This window comes from Coregonus clupeaformis, chromosome 20 (genome assembly GCF_020615455.1).
Source record: "Coregonus clupeaformis isolate EN_2021a chromosome 20, ASM2061545v1, whole genome shotgun sequence".
NCBI lineage: Eukaryota > Metazoa > Chordata > Actinopteri > Salmoniformes > Salmonidae > Coregonus > Coregonus clupeaformis.
Window position 1 is genome coordinate 53,130,810 of NC_059211.1, and position 21,650 is coordinate 53,152,459.

At 48.2% G+C, this 21,650-nt stretch overlaps 1 protein-coding gene across 1 annotated transcript in view; it reads right to left on the minus strand.

Annotated features, from left to right (window-relative positions):
• Positions 1-225: 225 nt before the first annotated feature.
• Positions 226-21,650, minus strand: part of LOC121532971 (BMP/retinoic acid-inducible neural-specific protein 3) — a 44,264-nt gene continuing 22,839 nt past the window's right edge. The window contains exons 6-8 of the mRNA XM_041838749.2: positions 11,727-11,949; positions 1,868-2,210; positions 226-1,721 (exon numbers count right to left, since the gene is read on the minus strand). Of these exons, the coding sequence (XP_041694683.1) occupies positions 933-1,721; positions 1,868-2,210; positions 11,727-11,949 (1,355 nt within the window). The 3' untranslated portion in view covers positions 226-932. The remainder of the gene's footprint in view (positions 1,722-1,867; positions 2,211-11,726; positions 11,950-21,650) is intronic.

The window sequence follows — 21,650 nt, forward strand, 5'->3', positions numbered from 1 at the left end:
TGTGTTTCTAAGCCACAACACTAAAGAAACCAGTCTTACAATATACTCAGCTTTGCTCACTTATATCTGCATTTTTGGTGTGTGTCTGTGTGTGTGCACATTCACTGTACAAAAATCTATTGCTTGAATTGTTCCTGTTACAAAGTCTACAAATTTATTAGGATGGAGAAGCTTGGTCACCATCCATAAACTAACCGCATAAATTAATGAAATAGAGGGTCATGATTATTTGATCAAACTCCACTATCATGTTTAATTTCATTCACTCAGTTCCTAAGTGGTTTTAATTGCTGCGATAAAAGTGTCTTACAATGAGATGTGACAACAGCTGTTCCTCAGCTCTAAGTAAGTTTGACAAATATTATCCCCAGTTGTTACTCCATGATGTTTTAATAACAAGTTATCTACAAAACTGACTGACACCACTGTATTCTGGTCATTATGGAAAGTGCACTGTCACTGAAGCAAAATAACATATAAAAGAGTTACAAACAAACAGACTGTACCATGTATCTTAAAAGGTCCCTCCAGTTGGCTTCAGTATATACTGTATAAATTAGCAGGGTTGTATTTTAACAAGATGGTGAAGTGGATGTGGAGAGAGTTAAATATTTGAATTTCTAGATCTGTTTTTGTTTACGGTTGTCAGAGTTTTTGTGTGTCTTCTGTGGACAAAAAAGGACCAGCTTCCTGCATCTCTCAACCATTTACAAGTCATTGAGTTGCAACCCAACTGAACGCCAAAAGACATATTTCTTCTTGTCCTTCCTGTGTCTCTGTAATGGTTAAGTACATAGTTTTACGGTCTTGTAATCCAGAGAATCAACAAACCACTGAAAGTCAAACTACTGTAGTAGTACACTATTCAGCCGTCCAATAGTTCCCCTTGTAGATATGAACTTTAACATCTCCCAGTCATCCCCTAGTAGCTGTTAACTACACAGCTTGGTGGTCTCGTAATCCAGAGAGTTGGGCAGGCGGTTGCTGAAGGCCTGCAGGGAGGCGTGTATGCGGACCACCTCGCTGGCGGTCAGTTTGAGCCGGTGTCTGAGCAGACAGGCGAACAGGTCCAGTCTCTGCTGACCCGGAGGGGACAGTCTGTTGACCCGGTCCCTGATCTCCAGCAGCTGCAGCAGGGCCGTGCCCTGGGAGCCCTGGGTGTATGGGTAGTCCAGCTGCAGGATCAGGTCATGGATTGCTTCTGGGTCAAAGTGCATGCTGTAGCCAAACACTTGGATGCTGTTGATCTTCATGTAGCCCAGATTCCGTGAAGGGTCCACCATTTCTAATGGCTCATAGTAGAGGCTGTCGTTCACAGCCCCCGCCGGACCTCCACTGCCCTGCGTCTTTATCCGGCTCCGCAGGTAGATGTGGATGGTCTCAAAGAAGGTCTTCCACTTGTTGCCCAGCGTCAGGGTCCAGTTGAAGCACTCCAGGGGCAGGTCCAGTTTGGTGGCCGTCCAGTCTGGGAAGCTGTTCTCACCGACTGGAATGTACCAGCTCTCAGAGTGGCTGCCTCCGAAGGGGTTGATGTATAGGGTGAGGACGGGCTCCAGGGTGCTGTTCTTGGTCAGGCAGATCTGGAGAGACACCCCCAGCAGCATGTGGACCAGGTTGGACTTGTACTTGTTGCTTTTCAGCGTCAACAGCATCCTCTTCCTCCAGGACGGGTCAAACCAGCTGTTCAGACGCATGTCGTTGCTGATGAAGATGGCATGGACCTGGATGGACAGATACGGTTGTTTAAGTTGTTAGGACAATATGTCTATCTACTTTTTCAAGATCCTATTCAACTGTATTACATATAAAATATCTCTGCAACTTATCCACAAAATCGTTCACAAAATCTAAACAGCCATGTATTTACCTCCAGCCTACGGTCGGCCCTCTGCAGGAGATATCTCAGCTCCAGGTCCTGTAGGTCTGTCTCAAAGCCCAGGTAGTTCTCTGTTGAGTCAGCCACCATGGGTCTGCAGGCCCCCTGGGTTAGGGCGTAGCCAGGGTTGCAGCTCCCACATCGGGTGTGGTTGTCTGGGGCGCAGGCTGCACAGGCGGGACCCTCTCCGATGGCACATGGTGGGGGCAGCTGGCAAGGGCTGTGCTCGTAGCTGCAGGTACAGCTGTGGAGCTCCTCAGAGAAGGAACCCAGCTGGTTGTTCTCAGAACAGTAGAGGAGAGACTGGAAGTGGATCAGCCAGTAGGACTGGGGCCTGGGAAGTAGACAGAGAGACAGACAACATAGAACAGAACTTTTGGGAATTAAAATGGATGTGAATTGAATTGGTTTACTGAGAAACTTTTGTTGCACAATTATACACTACATGACCAAAGATATGTGGACACCTGCTCGTCGAACATCTCATTCTAAAATCATGGGCATTAATATGGAGTTGGTCCCCCCTTTGCTGCTATAACAGCCTCCACTCTTCTGGGAATGCTTCCCCTAGATGTTGGAACATAGCTGCGGGGACTTGCTTTCATTCAGCCACAAGAGCATTAATGATGTCGGGCACTGATGTTGGGCGATTATGCCTGGCTCGCAGTCGGCGTTCCAATTCATCCCAAAGGTGTTCATGGACCTCGCTTTGTGCACAGAGCCATTGTCATGTTGAAACAGGAAAGGGCCTTCCTCAAACTGTTGCCACAAAGTTGGAAGTACAGAATCGTCTAGAATGTCATTGTATGCTGTGGAGTTAAGTTTTCCTTTCACTGGAACTAAGGGGCCTAGCCCGAACCATGAAAAACAGCCCTAGACCATTATTCCTCCTCCACCAAACTTTACAGTTGGCACTATGCATTGGGGCAGGTAGCGTTCTCCTGGCATCTGCCGAACCCAGATTCGTCCGTCGGACTGCCAAATGGTGAAGCGTGATTCATCACTCGCTTTTCCCTGCTCTAGAGTCCAATGTGGGCGAGCTTTACAACACTCCAGCCGACTCTTGGCATTGCGCATGGTGATCTTAGGCTTGTGTGCGGCTGCTCGGCCATAGAAACCCATTTCATGAAGCTCCCGACGAACAGTTATTGTGCTGACGTTGCTTCCAGATGCAGTTTGGAACTCGGTATTGAGTATTGCAACGGAGGACAGACGATTTTTACACGCCACGTGTTTCAGCACTCAGCGGTCCCGTTCTGTGAGCTTGTGTGGCCTACCACTTCGGAGCTGAGCCGTTGTTGCTCCTAGACGTTTCCACTTCACAATAACAGCACTTACAGTTGACCGGGGCAGCTCCAGCAGGGCAGAAATTTGACAAACTTATTTGTCGGAAAGGTGGCATCCTATGACGGTGCCACATTGAAAGTCGCTGAGCTCTACAGTAAGGCCATTCTACTGCCAATGTTTGTCTATGGAGATCGCATGGCTGTGTGCTCGATTTTATACACTTGTCAGCAACGGGTGTGGCTGAAATAGCCGAATCCACTAACTTGAAGTGGTGTCCACATACTTTTGTATATGTAGTGTACTTCCTAACAGGTATTCTCTTAATGGGAAAGTATGGAGATTGCATGGCTGTGTGCTCCATTTTATACACTTGTCAGCAACGGGTGTGGCTGAAATAGCCGAATCCACTAATTTGAAGGGGTGTCCACATACTTTTGTAAATGTAGTGTACTTTGTAACAGGTATTCTCTTAATGTGAGTAAAAATAAAAAACAATAAACATATACCATTATTAATGCACATCTTTGAAAAAAATAGAACAATATTAAGAAAGAGGCATTTAGAGAGCAAAATTGCATCAATAGGACTAATGGTGAAAGTTAGAACACAAAGTGTAGCTTTAACCAACTGAAGTCGTATTATTATTCGCTGTATAAAACTGAGGCACCATCTCTCTGCAGTTTATTCCTTCATAATGTGCAACCTTCCCGCTAGCCATGATTGGTTGAGATAATGGATGGGCTGGAAATACCGGGAGATGAGTTTGGATTGGTCTGCCATGTAGCATGCTTCTGTCTATAACGTGAGCTGTTCAGTATGTGTTGACAGTCTTTTCTACCGCGCCGTTTTTTAAAGATATAACGTTAGCCATCGGGAACTACAAAAGTTTTGCTACTTTTCTCAACAACATTGATGCCCTGAATTTAGCAGGCGGTATCGACAGATCAGTTGGAAAAAGTGATGGCCTATTTTCTGCACACGCCACGGTCAGTGTGAACCGGAGTGACTGGACACAACGCTGGCCAAACAAGATGTTGCTACAAACAAAACGGAGTTAAATGGTTCCAGTCTGCCGTGAAGCATTCATCCATATATACGGGTCTAGCTACATTTTCAGATATAAGTTTCAAATTTTGTCAGAAAGTCATTTTTATTGCAAGATAAAGTATACTGTTAGATAACAAACATTAGCTTGCTGGCTCGCTAGCTAACATTACGTGTATGATCTGTGTAGTAATATTATTCAAATCATTTGCATTGCTAGTTATAGCCTAATGTTAGCTAGCTAACATTGAACCTAGTTTGTTAGCTTTAGGTACCTGCAGATTCATACTACAGCTATGCCAATGTTTGTATTGGTAGTAGTACGAGTTGGGATTATGCCGGTTCATTGTTATGCTAGCTAGCTAGCTACCTAACTAGCTACATGTCTAAACAAAAGACTCCACTTCGGCCGGATTATTACATGACCCATCAAATTAGCCATATGTGTCTGGAGGTGATTATGGCCATCTATTGTATTTCATGAACATGTGTACATGTCTAGACAATAGTGACCCATCCACTTAGTTGAGGGGTGGTTATAGCATTTCCTTCACATGAACAATCAATTTAGACAAGTGTGTCGGGTAAGCATCATCTAATAATGATAAAATATTTATCAAATATTTTTATCTGGACACATTCTGTTTTTGATATTGCTACTATGCAAGTAACCACTTCACTGTACCGTTTACACTGTCTGTATCCTGTGCATGTGACAAATAAACTTAGATTTTATATGATACAGCGTGTGTTTACCACATGGCCTCACATGTGAACTCTTAAAGAGATGGGTGGGGCTAAGGCTTAAGAGGGTGTGAACAATGCTGAATGGGTGTAGACTAAGAAGACCTCTCCAGTTGGTGTACCAAAACATTCATTTTCTCAAAAGTGGGTCTACAAGTTTATCAACTTTCAAAGCAGTATTAATTTCCCGTTGTTCCTCAACTGCAGTGTATGATATATCATTTTCTAGCTCTGAGTCTCTACTTTTTATCCAATGTAAAAAACTTCAAATTTTGCTACATAAGACCGAATCGAGGCAGTCGGTCACCTATATCTGAGAGATATAAGAAGATCAGGAAATATGTTTTATTGTATTTATTATTATTATTATTTATTTTACATGTATCTAATCCATTATTTTTTAAACTGTCTCCATATATACTTCCATGAATTTTTTCGACTGGTACCGGGGGACATTCAGATGAGTCTTGTGAGGTCTGTGGGTGTCCTAGAGCAAACTGACATGTACGTGTTCGTGAGAGTCTCCCCTTTACACAGATGGGTCACATTAAAGTGTAGCCCAAACTGTTCGGAAGCTACAGACAGAAGTTAGCAGATCGGCTGTACTGACTTTAGACGAGTCCCAGGACGCTTGTGGGGGTCATAGAGAACATCATTGTGTTCGTGAGAGTCTCATCTATCCATATATGGGTTATAGTGGTTTCTAGGCCAAACCGTTCTGACGCTACAGACAATTTTGTGAGAAGACCAATTTTCTGTGTCTCATGGTCTGACAAACACCGCTCTAGCTCTGTCACCTTTCACTGCAGATGCGGAAGTGTTACATAGGCGGATGCATCCAATGCAAAAAAACAGATGTCTTTAGTTTCAAATGACGGATATTTACGGACATCGACCTTATTAAAACAAATTGTTGTTTTGTTTAGAATTTGATTCGAATTATTGCTCTCTTTCTAGACCTTATCAATAATTAATGTTATCTTGCTTATTGAGAAGGTTCGGCATGTTCATGCTTAGCCATAATGCAATTTACAGTAGGCCTAGCCCCTATATCGTTGTGAATGCTATGTATAAAGTGCATTCGGAAAGCTTTCAGACCCCTTGACTTTTTCCACATTTTGTTACATTACAGCCTTATTCTAAAATGTATTACATTATTCCCCCCCCCCTCATCAATCTACACACAATACCCCATAATGACAAAGCAAAAACAGGTTTTTAGAAATTCTTGCAAAAGTATAAACAATTAAAGCAGAAATACGTTATTTACATAAGTATTCAGACCCTTTGCTATGAGACTCGAAATTGAGCTCAGGTGCATCCTGTTTCCATTGATCATCCTTGAGATGTTTCAACAACTTGATTGGGGACCTTCAATACTGAAGACATTTTTTGGTACCCTTCCCCAGATCTGTGACTCTACACAATCCTGTCGCGGAGCTCTACGGACAATTCCTTCGACCTCATGGCTTGGTTTTTGCTCTGACATGCACTATCATCTGTGGGACCTTACCTAGACAGGTGTGTGTCTTTCCCAATCATGTCCAATCAATTTAATTTACCACAGGTGGACTCCAAGAACACAGTGGCCTCCATCATTCTTAAATGGAAGAAGACTCTTCCAAAAGCTGGCAGCTCGGCCAAACTGAGCAATTGGGGGAGAAGGGCCTTGGTCAGGGAGGTGACCAGGAACCCAATGGTCACTCTGACAGAGCTCCAGAGTTTGCCAAAAGGCACCTAAAGACTCAGACCATGAGAAACAAGATTATCTGGTCTGATGAAACCAAGATTGAACTATTTGGCCTGCCAAGCGTCACATCTGGAGGAAACCTGGCACCATCACTACGGTGAAGCATGGTGGCAGCAGCATGCTGTGGGGATATTTTTCAGCGGCAGGGACTGGGAGACTAGTCAGGATCAAGGGAAAGATGAACGGAGCAAAGTACAGAGAGATCCTTGATGAAAACCTGCTCCAGAGCGCTCAGGATCTCAGACTGAGGCCAAGGTTCACCTTCCAACAGGACAACGACCCTAAGCACACAGCCAAGACAAAGCAGGAGTGGCTTCGGGACAAGTCTCTGAATGTCCTTGAGTGGCCCAGCCAGAGCCCGGACTTGAACCCGATCGAACATCCCTGGAGAGACCTGAAAATAGCTGTGCAGCGATGCTCCCCATCCAACCTGACAGAGCTTGAGAGGATCTGCAGAGAAGAATGTGAGAAACTCCCCAAATACAGGTGTGCCAAGCTTGTAGCGTCATACCCAAGAAGACTCGAGGCTGTAATCGCTGCCAAATGTGCTTCAACAAAGTACTGAGTAAAGGGTCTGAATACTTATGTAAATATAATTTAAATATACATTTGAAAAAATCTATAAAAAACAGTTTTTGCTTTGTTATTATTGGGTATTGTGTGTAGATTGATGAGGAAAACATATATTTAATATATTTTAGAATAAGGCTGTAACGTAACAAAATATGGAAAAGTCAAGGGGTCTGAATACTTTCCGAATGCACTGTATATTTCCACATTGAAGCCATGCAATTACTTAGAACAATGTTGACTGCAAACAGTTTCAAATTAACATATTCAGCACCGATGGGATGGGTCTACATTTTGTTATTTCGCTCCTCTGTAAGCTGTGTAACAAACTATAACGAACTAACATTGGAGTTGATTCCAAGGCAATACATAAAATACCATAAATGCACAACTTGAATCAACCACATATTTAGCCATGGAGGACGTTCTGATTGGCCAGTGAGGGTGCCAAGCCTTGACACACCCACAACTGATTTATTCATCAAAAGTCTGTTCGTGCCACCACCAGCACTGCTCTGATAATTTTTGGTTGTGAAAATAGCTAAAATATTTCTGACACACCCCCGAACCTATAGCGCTACCGCCAGTGCTTATATTTACCATTGCTTTAGGTTTATTAATTGATTACAAATTGCATGACCCTCCCCTGGACTAAATAAAATAATATTAAACCCTCGCCTGATTGAAATTGAAAAAGCATGACCCTCCCCCATTTTCTTCTGGGTAAGAATTGTGTACATTTCGAACACTTCCTAAGATCGAATCCTGCTACGCCAGCTCTGACGCTCAACAATGTGTCAGGGCTTGCAAACTATCACAGATTACAAAAGGAAACCCAGCCGCGAGCTGCCCAGCAATGCGAGTCTACCAGACAAGCTAAATGCCTTCCATGCTTGCTTCGACGCAAGCAACACTGAACCGTGCATGACAGCACCAGCTGTTCCGGACGACTGTGTGATCACGCTCTCCGTAGACAACGCAAGTAAGACCTTAAAACAGGTTAACATCCACAAGGCCCCAGGGCCAGACGGATTACCAGGACGCATACTCAGAGCATGCGCTGACCAGCTGGCAAGTGTCTTCACTGAAATGTTCAACCAATCCCTGACCTAGTCCGTAAAACCAACTTGTTTCAAGCAGACCACCATTGTCCCCATGCTCAAGAACGTCAAGGTAACCTGCCTAAATGACTATCACACCCACATCTATAGCCATGAAATGCTTTGAAAGGCTGGTTACGGCTCACATCAACACCATCATCCCAGACACTCTGGCCCCACTCCAATTCACATACTGCCCCAACACATCCACAGATGACGCAATCTCTATTGCACTCCACACTGGCCTCACCCACCTGGACAAAGGGAATCCCTATGTAAGAATGCTGTTTATTGACTACAGCTCAGCATTCAAACAATAGTCCCCTCCAAGCTTATCACCAAGCTCAGGACCCTGGGACTGAACACTTCCCTCTTTAACTGGATCCTGTACTTCCTGATGTGCTCCCCCAGGTGGTGAGGGTAGGCAACAACACATCTGCCATGCTGATCATCAACACGGTGTGTGCTTTGTCCCCTCCTGTACTCCAAGTTCACCCATGACTGCGTGGCCGGGCATGACTCCAACACCATCATCAAGTTAGCTGACAACACAACGGTGGTAGAAACTGACACAACGACGAGGCAGCCTATAGGGAGGAGGTCAGAGACCTGGCAGTGTGTTGTCAGGACAACAACCTCTTGCTCAACGTCAGCAAGACAAAGGAGCTGATTGTGGCCTACAGGAAACAGAGGGGAGAGCACACCCCCATCCACATCGAGGGGGCTGTAGTGAAGCGGGTCGAGAGCTTCAAGTTCCTCGGTGTCCACTTCACTAAGGAATTAACATGGTCCACACACACCCACACAGTTGTGAAGAGGTCACGACAGCACCTCTTCCCCCTCAGGAGGCTGAAAAGATATGGCAACACAAAAAGTTCTACAGCTGCACCATTGAGAGCATCTTGACTGGCTGCATCACCACTTGGAACGGCAACTGCAAGGCACCCGACTGCAAGGCACTACAGAGGTTGATGAGTACGGCCCAGTACATCACTGTGGCCGTGTTCTGGAACCAACAGGACCCTGAATAGCTTCTACCACCTAGCCATAAGACTGCTAAACAAGTGTGCTAAATAGCTAATCAAATGGCTACCCGGACTACCTGCATTGACCTTTTATTAACTAACTCTCTTGCACTGACTCTCTGCACACACACTGGACTCTACCCATACACTCACACATACTTACATTGACACCCCAACACACACATACACACACACACACTCTCACTCACTCACCACTTTAGCTGCTGCTACAGCTCAGCCTACTATCTAGCCTGTTGCCTAGTCACTTTATCCCTACCTATATGCACATAGCTACCTCAATTCCCTTGTACCCCTGCACTTTGACTCGGTACGGGTACTCCCTGTATACAGTGCATTCAGGAAGTATTCAGACCCCTTGACTCTTTCCACATTGTTACGTTACAGCCTTATTCTAAAATTGATTTTAAAAAAAAATTTCCCCTCATCAATCTACAAACAATACCAAACAAAGCAAAAACAGGTTTTTATAAATAAAAAAGCACCTTTGGCAGCGATTACAGCCTCAAGTCTTCTTGGGTATGATGCTACACGCTTAGAACACCTGTATTTGGGGAGTTTCTCCCATTATTCTCTGCAGATCCTCTCAAGCTCTGTCAGGTTGGATGGGGAACATCGCTGCCCAGCTATTTTCCGGTCTCTACAGAGATGTTCGATCGGGTTCAAGTCCGGGCTCTGGCTGGGCCACTCAAGGACATTCAGAGACTTGTTCCGAACCCAGTCCTGCATTGTCTTTGCTGTGTGCTTAGTGGCGTTGTCCTGTTGGAAGGTGAACCGTCGCCCCACTCTGAGGTCCTAAGAGCTCTGGAGCAGGTTTTCATCAAGGATCCATCTGTACTTTGCTCCGTTCATCTTTCCCTCGATCTTGACTAGTCTCCCATTCCTTGCCGCTGAAAAACATCCCCACAGCATGATGCTGCCACCACCATGCTTCACCGTAGGGATGGTGCCAGGTTTCCTCCAGACATGACGCTTGGCATTCAGGCCAAAGAGTTCAATATTGGTTTCATCAGACCAGAGAATCTTGTTTCTCATGGTCTGAGAGTCCTTTAGGTGCCTTTTGGCAAACTCCAAGTGGGCTGTCATGTGAGGAGTGGCTTCCGTCTGGCCACTCTACCATAAAGGCCTGATTGGTGAAGTGCTGCATAGATGGTTGTCCTTCTGGAAGGTTCTCCCATCTCCACAGAGGAACTCTGGAGCTCTGTCAGAGAAACCATTGGGTTCTTGGTCACCTCCCTGACTATCTTGGTCACCTCCATGAACATGGCCCTTCTCCCCCGATTGCTCAGTTTGGGCGGCCAGCTCTAGGAAGAATCTTGGTGGTTCCAAACTTCTTCCATTTAAGAATGATGGAGGTCACTGTGTTCTTGGGGACCTTCAATGCTGCAGAATGTATTTTTTACCCTTCCCCAGATCTGTGCCTCGACACAATCCTGTCTCGGAGCTCTACGGACAATTCCTTCGACCTCATGGCTTGGTTTTTGCTCTAAAACGCACTGTAAACTGTGGGATCTTATATATAGAGAGTTGTGTGCCTTTCCAAATCATGTCCAATCAATTGAATTTACCACAGGTGGATTCCAATCAAGTTGTAGAAACATCTCAAGGATGATCAACGGAAACAGGTTGCACTTGAGCTCAATTTCGAGTCTCATAGCAAAGGGTCTGAATACTTATGTAAATATGTTCTACTCCCTGTACATATCTATGTTATTTTTACTCGTTATTGTTATTTGTTATTCACTGTGTATCTATTTCTCGTGTCACTATTTCTATTTTTATTTTATATTTTGTATCTTTATTTTTTACTCTGCATTGTTGGAAAAGGACCCGTAAGTAAGCATTTCACTGTCAGTCTACACCAGTTGTTTACGAATCATGTGACAAATAATATGTGATTTAATGATTTCATTTCATTTCATTTCATTTCATTGTTAGCATTGGAACTGGCCCCAGGAAGTGAAATCAATCATATATCGTCTGTGTGAAGTGCTGCGAACGAACGGGACGTAGGGGATCCTTTCAAGTGTTCCGCTTCACTCCCAGGCAAACTGACAAACATTCCACTTTCTCTCTCCATCTCTCCACAGTCTATGGAGATTTCTCTTCACACATAAAAAGTATAGTGCTTCCAGTTTTCCTCAGAGCAGCAGTAATAAAGTAGATAAACATTACTTGGCTGGCTCCCTGTTTCTCCCACTCACACAGGGAGAGGTAGAGAGGATCTCTATCAGCTTCCTGGATGGGTGATTAAAGTGTAAATGGGGCTCAGTGGTAAGAGGTGTAATGTGGGAGCAAAGCAGGACTCTCACCATTCTCTGGGTAGGCGGATGTGAGGCTGCCTCTGGCACCTCTTGCTGAGGCTGAAGAGCTTGAACACCACTCTCTGGGCTCGTCTGAAGAGCACACTCATGCTGTTCTCCAGCTGCTCGTAGCGCCACTGGAACACGCCATCCAACGACCACAGGTGCTGGATCGTCGACACGTTCAGGAAGAAGTTCTGTGGGAGCCTCATAAGGAAGGTCTTGAACTCATCTGTCAGAAAGAGAGCGAAAATGAAAAGGAGAGGAAACTTTTTTAAAGGTGATTGTTTTTAAATGAACATGCCATGAGTATGGCCAGGGGAAATCTGTGGAGGCAGAACTTTCTTAACCCTTGGAAATTATGTAAAGTAAAGAAATGAACAGGACACAATGATTTAAAGTAAAACAATGAAACAAATCTGCTTACAAAAGGTATTACTGTAAAGGCATTGGAATTTTCCCTGCACATTCTGTTTGGTCCTATGTTGAAAATAAAGTGCATATGATCACTTCAGACATGTCTCCACATTCCTCAAGGCTAAAGGAGAACAATGTCATTGGTTCCAGAACTGCCATGTTCTATGTTTGTACGGTTACTTTCTTCCTGCTGGCATCCCATTCCGCTGATAGAGCAGAACGTTGAAACGTCTTTGATATCCTTTACCGAAGGACACATTTACGACCACACCTGAGAAACTCTTTATTCCTGGCACTCCCCTGCACTCTCCTCTCCTCCCTGCTCTTAAAACATACACTTTGAAAGTAATTGCACTTACAGATATTTCACACACCACAAAAATAGAAGAGAAAAAGGCCCATCCACTCTGATTTCACCTCAGCAATCATGTCCACTGCAGGGTGACCTAGAGAGGCAATAATACCCCCAGATTATGCTAAGTGCTCTCATTCATAAACTGTTACTATGCCAATGTGTGCTGGACTGGTAATAAATGTTTTTTTTATGTATGATTAATCTGTTCTAGACATATTGTAAACTACCTGTGCAAGGAGATGTTTATTTTTGTAATCCAATCCTGTCAGGTTTTGATTTGCTGTACACAGATCATGTGCCAAGTCCCCCAGGTTTCACTGTCAGTCATTATGGTTTACACTGTTTCAACCATATCTCATAACGTCTGTGGTACACACCGAGGAACGGTCCTCCACCTTTAAGGGTGTGACATATGATAAAACACTTTTATTCAGCTCATATTTTCCCCAACAGAAACTTTTCAAAGATTGTCCACATATGAATTTATCAATTATCAACTGCATGCACAACGAGTAAGTTTAGAGCTAAGCTAGCTGAAGAGACCTGTAGATATTGCATGTCAACTGAGTTGCACTGGACACTTCATATATCAAAGTAAAAGTGTAATAGTTTCAGCAACATTTTGTATTTATTTTTTATTTAAACTTTATTTTGACAGGGAGTCAGGCTGAGACCAGCAGGCTCTTTTACAGATCAGCCATATATACATATTAATACACATCAATATACACTATACACATCAATATACTGTACACATACATTTTCACATCAATACACAAAATGCTAAACAGCTTATTTGAGAGAGTCTTGGAGATTATTCCACAAGTAAGGTGAAAAAAAAAAACTAACCTAAAAGCAGATCGAAGGGATCTCCAGAGTTAGCCATCCCTGAGACTGGGTCTGGTATATCATACGTCTGTAAGTTAACAATGTAGTAAGGTACAGCAGAGGTTTATGCAGAAACGCTTTATAAACAAAAAGAGTGCAATGCATCGATCTACAAGACTTCAAAGAGGGCCAGCCTGCTTTCTGATACAGAATGCAGTGATGTGTACTGAACCTATCGCCTGTAATAAAGTGTAGTGTGCTATGATAAACTGTGTCTAATCACTTCAATACAGTGGCAGCTGCATTCATATAGATAATATCGCCATTGTCTATAACTGGTATGAATGGCGACTGAATTATTTGTTTTCTGCTTTTTAATGAAAGGCATGATGTCACGACTTCCGCCGAGGCTGCCTCCCCTCCTTGTTCAGGCAGGCTTTGGCGTTCGTCGTTACCGGCTTACTAGCCACTGCCGCTCCATATATCATCATTCCATTTGTCTTGTGTTGTTAATTACACACTCCTGGTTCTTATCTCCTCATTAGTCCGTGTATAAGTGTTCCCTCTGCCCCCCTTGTCCTTGTGGGTGATTGTTATTTGTGATAGTAGTGTAGCTCGGTGGAGCTACTCGCACTTTGTATTGCCGGGGTAGATATGTCCCTTGTGCCTGTATATTATTGGAGTATCCCGTACCGTGTATTGCCAGGGTAGATAGTTTCCCCTGTGCCTGTTTTCGTGTGTCGCTATCCAGCGCTATTTGTGTACGACGGAATAAACTCTGATTTCGGTGAATACCCTCCTGCGCCTGACTCCTTCTATCACACTCATCACAGAATCACCCACCTGCTATGGAGTCAGCGGGAGAAGAGTGCATGCCTGGAGTCATGGCACGGGTACAGGAGCATTCCATGATGCTGGCCAGCTTGGGGGAAGCGATGGATCGGGTTCTTCAGGTCGTCCAACGCCTGGAGAGGACAGAACCCGATCTGTCGAGACCAGCTGGCCAACCGGATCCAGCCACCTACACCCCAGCACCCGGGGGGATCCAGATATCCCGACCACGGGCGTTCGACGGGACGGCGGTGCTCTGCCAAGGATTCCTCCTCCAACTGGAGCTTTACTTCTCCAGCATCAGGCCGGCGCCATTGGAGCGGGAGAAGGTGTCCGTCCTCGTTTCCTGCCTCTCGGGGAAAGCCCTGGAGTGGGCCAACGCGGTTTGGAGGACTACGGGGAGTTCGCTCGCCTCTTTCGGGCGGTCTTCGCTCACCCGCCCGAGAGGTGGGCGAGCGGCTGGTCCACCTGAGGCAGGGGACGAGGACCGCGCATGACTTCACGTTGGAGTTTCGGACTCTGGCAGCGGGGTCCGGGTGGAACGAGTGGGCCCTGTTCGACCATTTCCGGTGCCATCTGCGGGAGGACGTCCGACTGGAGCTAGCCTGCCGGGACACCATGTTGTCTTTCACGACACTGGTGGACATGGCCATCCGTTTGGACAACCTGCTGGCAGCCAGAGGACGTCCTAGTAGGGGTCTGCCCGTTTCCACCCCGGACGACTCGGATCCCGAGCTGATGGAGCTGGCTGGAGTCGCCGTCCGAGAGAGCGGAGGACGACAGCGACAGTGCCACTCCGGTGGCACGAAGGGACAGTACACCACACGTCAAAGTCAATGCTCTTTTGGGCCTGGAGGCGGCAGGGCACTCTCGCATCACCCCAGGTATCGAACACCCACACTCGTTCAGAACCCTCTGCTACGTACTGTACCCTACCTATCAATTTTCCCGATCACATGGTAGTTCCCCAGTGTAAGGCGCTAGTCGATTCAGGCGCAGCTGGGAACTTTATGGACAGGGCATTCTCACGCCGTCAAGGCATTTCAATGGTTCCCTTATTCATTCCACATTCCCATCAGAGCACTTGATAGTCGACCATTAGGGTCCGGGTTTGTAAAGGAAGTCACTGTACCAGTCAACATGATCACCCAGGAGACTCATTGTGAGCAGGTTACTTTTTCGATTATTGAGTCTCCTGCTGTCCCTGTGGTATTAGGTATCCCTTGGCTAGCACTCCACAACCCCACCTTCTCATGGCCGCAGAGGGTTCTCACGGGGTGGTCGCGAAAGTGTCAGGGTAGGTGTCTAGGTGTTTCTGTTGGTGCAACCATGGTGGAAAGTCCAGACGGTACCTCCACTGTGCGCATTCCCCCCGAATACCATGATCTGGCGCACGTGTTTTCACTGGTGACAAAAATTACCACCTCATCGGGCGGGGGATTGCGCGATAAACCTTCAGGTAGACGCTGTACCTCCCAGGAGTTATGTGTACCCCCTGTTGCAGGCTGAAACGGAGGCTATGGAAACATATGTGACCGAGTCCCTGGGCCAGGGGTATATACGTCCCTCCACTTCACCCGCCTCCTCGAGTTTCTTCTTTGTGAAGAAGAAAGACAGCGGTCTGTGCCCGTGTATTCATTATCGATCACTGAACAAGGATACTTTAAGATTTAGTTATCCTCTGCCCCTCCTTCAGTGATTGAGTCAATGCATGGGGCGCGTTTCTTCACCAAATTAGATCTCAAGAGTGCATACAACCTGGTGCGTGTTCGGGAGGGGGATGAGTGGAAGACAGCATTCAGCACAACCACGGGGCATTATGAATACCTGGTGATGCCCTACGGTTTCATGAATGCTCCATCCGTCTTCCAGTCCTTTGTGAACGAGGTGTTTCGGGACATGCTTGGTCGCGGTGTGGTGGTCTACATCGATGACATCCTGGTGTATTCCGCTATGCGCGTTGAGCATGTGTCCCTGGTTTGCAAAGTGCTGGCCCGACTGTTGGAAAATGAACTTTATACCCAGGCAGAGAAGTGTATGTTTTTCCAGCAGTCCGTCTCCTTCCTCGGATACCGCATTACCACCTCAGGTGTGGAGATGGAGGGAGATCGCATTTCAGCTGTGTGTAATTGGCCAACTCCAACCACGGTTAAGGAGGTGCAGCACTTCCTTGGCTTTGCCAACTACTATCAGAGGTTTCCGGGGCTTGGCAAGGTCGCAGCTCCCATTACCTCCCTGTTGAAGGGTGGGCTGTCCCGGCTCCGCTGGTCTGCTGAGGCTGACCTGGCCTTCAGGAGACTGCGGGGTCTGTTCACCTCAGCCCCGGTACTGGCCCACCCCGATCCATCACTACCGTTCGTAGTGGAGGTGGATGCGTCCGAGGTAGGGATAGGCGCTGTCCTATCCCAACGCTCGGGCACGCCACCCAAGCTCCACCCCTGTGCCTTCTTCTCTAAGAAGCTCAGCCCGGCGGAGCAGAACTACGACGTTGGTGATCGGGAGCTGTTGGCTGTAGTCCGAGCTTTGACCGTGTGGAGGCATTGGCTTGAAGGGGCGAAACACCCTTTCCTCGTCTGGACGGACCACCGTAACCTGGAGTACATCCGGGCAGCGAGGAGGCTGAATCCTTGCCAGGCCAGGTGGGCCCTATTCTTCACCCAGTTTGATTTTACACTGTCATACATTCCGGGTATGAAGAACGTGAAGGCAGATGCACTGTCCCGGCTGTATGACATAGAGGAGAGGCCCAGAGACAACACCCCCATACTCCCTGCCTCCTGCATTGTGGCGCCGGTAGTATGGGCGATGGACGCGTATATAGAGCAGGCATTACGCACAGATCCATCTCCACCTCAGTGTCCAGCTGGGCTGCGGTATGTGCCTGCTCTTATCCGTGATCGTCTGATCTTCTGGGCACACACGTCACCCTCCTCTGGTCACCCAGGTATCGGTTGTACAGTGCGCTGCCTGATCGGAAAGTACTGGTGGCCTACCTTGGCTAAGGACGTGAGGGTGTACGTCTCCTCCTGCTTGGTGTGCGCCCAGAGTAAGGGACCTAGGCACCTCCCAGTGGGTAAGTTACAACCTTTACCAGTTCTACAATGACCATGGTCTCACCTTAGTGTTGATTTCTTGACTGATCTTCCCCTCTCCCAAGGTAACACCACCATCCTGGTCGTTGTGGACCGCTTTTCCATGTCCTGCCGCCTCCTTCCTCTGCCCAGTCTCCCCACAGCCCTGCAGACTGCAGAGGCCCTGTTTACTCATGTCTTCCGGCACTACTGTGTTCCAGAGGATATAGTGTCCGACCGAGGTCCCCAGTTCACATCCAAGGTTTGGAAGGCATTCATGGAACGTCTGGGGGTCTTGGTCAGCCTGACCTCTGGGTTCCACCCCGAGTCAAATGGGCAGGTGGAACGGGTAAATCAGGATGTGGGTAGGTTCCTGCGGTCCTACTGCCAGGACCGGCTAGGGGAGTGGTCGGTGTTCTTGCCATGGGCAGAATATGCTCAGAACTCTCTCCGCCACTCCTCTACCAACCTAACGCCATTCCAATGTGTTTTAGGTTACCAACCAGTTCTGGCACCGTGGTACCAGAGCCAGACCGAGGCTCCTGCGGTGGATGCCTGGTTTTGGCACGCGGAGGAGTCGTGGGACGCTGCCCACGTTTACCTCCAGTGCGCCGTGCGTCGTCAGAAGGCCAACGCTGACCGCCACCGCAGTGAGTTCTTCGTACTGGGGATCGGGTCTCGCTCTTGACCCGGAATCTGCCCCTCCACCTGCCCTGCCGGAAGCTGAGGCCGCAGTTTGTGGGGCCATTCAAAGTCCTGAGGAGAATCAACGAGGTCACTTATAGGTTATTACTTCCCCCTGATTACCGTATTAACCCCTCGTTTCATGTGTCTCTCCTCAGGCCGGTGGTGGTTGGTCCGCTCCAGGAGTCTGAGGTGCGGGAGGTCCCTCCGCCTCCTCTGGACATTGAGGGGGCCCTGGCGTACTCTGTCCATTCCATCCTGGATTCGAGGCGTCGGGTGGGGGGCCTTCAGTACCTCGTAGAGTGGGAGGGGTACGGTCCGGAGGAACGGTGCTGGGTCCCGGTGAGGGATATCCTCGATCCCTCCATGTTACGGGATTTCCACCGTCGCTATCCGGCTCGTCCTGCTCCGCGTCCTCCTGGCCGTCCCTGAGGCCGGGGTCGGTGCGCTGCTGGAGCTGCGCGTCAAGTGGAGGGGGGGTACTGTCAAAACTTCCGCCGAGGCTGCCTCCCCTCCTTGTTCGGACAGGCTTCGGCGTTCATCGTCACCGGCTTACTAGCCACTGCCGCTCCATATATCATCATTCCATTTGTCTTTGTCAGCTTCCTGCCTCCTGTTTGTCTCCGGGCCTCTAGAGGTCATCTGTGTTCCCCTCTGCCTTAGTTCTTCCTCGTGTGTCCTAATTAGCTTGATCCAGGTCACCTGTGCCTTGTTTCCCCTTGTGTATTTTAGCTGTGTGTTTTCCCCTTGTTTCTCACTTGGTTATTGAGTCCTGGCTATGTGTCTCCTGCTTTGTTCCACCGTGTCTTTCCAAGTAAGGTTTTCTAAGTTATCTTTAGTTTGTTTTTCTCCCCTCGTGGAGTTATTTTGTTTTGCCTCCTGTTTTGTTAACAGACCTCTTTCTGAGAAGAACTTTTGTTGGACTATTTGTGAATGGCGAAGAACCTTTGTTTTTACATTAAATCTACTGGCCTGGAGTATTGCCTTGGGTGTTTCATTTGGGCCCTACTACACCTCCTCTGTGGCTAAGGGGTATTACCCCCAGCTCTCCACATCTGAGACCGGAGTTCTAGCACGGCATTGTGACAGAATAACCAAGTCAATCATGGACCCAGAAACACTCAGTTCCCAGGACCTGTTGGCGGTGATCACTCGACATGAGGCTTCTTTCCAGCGCCATGAAGCCGTTCTCAGCCGACAAGAGGAGCTGATGGCTAGACATTCTCAACTCCTGGCCGAAATGATGAGTTCCCTTCACCAGCTCTTTGAACGCCTCCTGGGTCCTCTCCCTTCCCCCAGGTCACCTCCCAGTGACGACAGGCCTTCTCGGTTGGCGGAGCCCCGACTACCACCTCCCAAGCCCTTTTCTGGGGATCCAAGCTCTTGCCAGGGTTTCCTCACCCAATGCTCCCTCACCTTCGAGCTCCAATCCTCAAGTTTTCCCACAGACCGTTCCAAGATTGCCTACATCATTACCCTTCTTTCAGACAAGGCGCTCGCCTGGGCCTCTGCGGTGTGGCAGTCCCAGGAGGCCTGTTGTGATTCCCACGCTGCATTTGTAGAAGAGTTCAAGCGGGTGTTCGATCATCCTGTCAGTGGGCGGGAGGCTTCCAAGCGCCTACTGTCTCTCCGTCAGGGCTCCCGAAGCACGGCAGATTTCGCCATTGATTTTCGGACCATAGCAGCAAGGAGCGGATGGAATGATGAAGCGCTGAGGGTCTGCTTTCAGGGAGGGTTATCTGAGCCCCTTCAAGATGAGTTAGCCACCCGAGAACCAGCTGGAGATCTCGAGTCCCTCATAGCCTTGGCCATCCGCCTGGACAATCGTCTAAGAGAGCGGAGAACGGCTCGCCGCCAGGTGTCTCAGTCCCAAGTTCCTCGGAGCAGCTCTGTTTCTCCTGTTTGGACTCCGTCATTCAGAGCTTCCCCGGCTCCTGAACTGCTCCAGGATTCCCGGAGAGCATGCAGTTAGGCCGTTCCAGGCTTTCTCCCAATGAAAGGGAACGTCGCATGAGGGAGCGTCGGTGCCTCTACTGCGGGGTTGCCGGCCACTTCCGATCCACTTGCCCCGAGCTGGGGAACGCCAGTCCCCGCCCAGCTACAGGAGGGCTGTGATGGGGAGAATTAGATCTCCTCCTACTAACGCTGTCCTGGCTATTCCAGCCACTCTGTCCTGGGAGGGCCACCAGCATCGGGTCCAGGCTATGATCGATTCCGGTGCCGCAGGTGATTTCCTGGATGTAACCTTGGCTAAGGAACTTAAGATCCCTACCCAACTACTTCCTCATCCCCAGGCAGTTACAGCCTTAGATGGCAGACCTCTGGAACCAGGAAAGGTTACAGAGGCGACTCAGTCCCTGCGACTTACCATCTCTCAACACCAGCAGGAGGAAACCTTCTATCTCATTGACTCTCCCGAGTATCCTATTATCCTGGGTCACCCTTGGCTATGCAGACATAATCCCCAGATCGACTGGCCTACTGGCACCATTCTAAGCTGGGGTCCCACTTGCCAACTCACCTGCATGCTTCAGAGTCCCTCAGCCCCTAGTACCCAGTTTCAAGAGTCTGTTGACGTCTCCCTAGTCCCCAGTGTTTACCATCGGTTCAAGGCTGTGTTCAGCAAGGCCCGGGCTACTTCCTTACCGCCTCATCGCACGTATGACTGTGCCATTGATCTACTCCCTGGGTGCTGCCCTCCTAGAGGTCGGATCTTTTCCTTGTCCTCCCCGAGCACGCAGCTATGGACACCTACATTAAGGAGTCCTTGGCAGCCGGCCTCATCCATGCCTCTACTTCCCGGCTGGGGCGGGCTTCTTTTTGTTGAAAAGAAGGACGGGGGTCTTAGGCCTTGTATTGATTACCGGGGACTCAACAAGATCACGGTTCGGAATCGATATCCTCTTCCTCTCATGGCCACTGCTTTTGAGCTGCTTCAAGGGGCTTCCATTTTTTCTAAACTGGATCTCCGCAATGCTTACCATCTCGTGCGGATCCGGCAAGGTGACGAATGGAAGACGGCGTTCAACACGCCCACGGGGCACTATGAATATCGGGTGATGCCGTTCGGGCTCACCAATGCCCCCGCAGTATTCCAAGCCCTGATTAATGATGTTCTCCGGGATATGCTTAATCTGTTCGTCTTCGTGTACCTGGACGATATCCTCATCTTCTCGAGGTCACTGAAGGAGCATGAGGGGCATGTTAGCCGGGTTCTCCAGAGGCTCCTTGACAATCACCTCTATGTTAAACCTGAGAAGTGTGAATTTCATGTTTCTCAGACTCAGTTTCTCGGGTTTATTGTCACTCCCGGGCACCTAGAGATGGATCCCAAGAAGGTCGAAGCGGTCCGCAGCTGGCCCACACCTGCCACGGTCAAGGAGGTTCAACGGTTCATTGGCTTTTCTAACTTCTATCGGAAGTTCATCAAGAATTTCAGCTCAGTGGTAGCCCCCTTGACGACGCTTACCAAGGGAGGAGGGACCAAGGTTCACTGGGGTCCGGAAGCAGCAGGGGCCTTCGAGGATCTCAAGCGCCGCTTCACGTCTGCTCCGATTCTGGTGACTCCTGACCCAGAAAGACCTTTCGTGGTGGAGGTGGACGCCTCAGAGGTGGGGGTGGGAGCCGTCCTGTCACAGAGGGGTGAGGATGGGAGATTACACCCTTGTGCCTTCATGTCTCGCCGCCTGTCTGAGGCCGAGCGCAACTACCACGTGGGGGATCTAGAGTTGCTTGCAGTAAAACTGG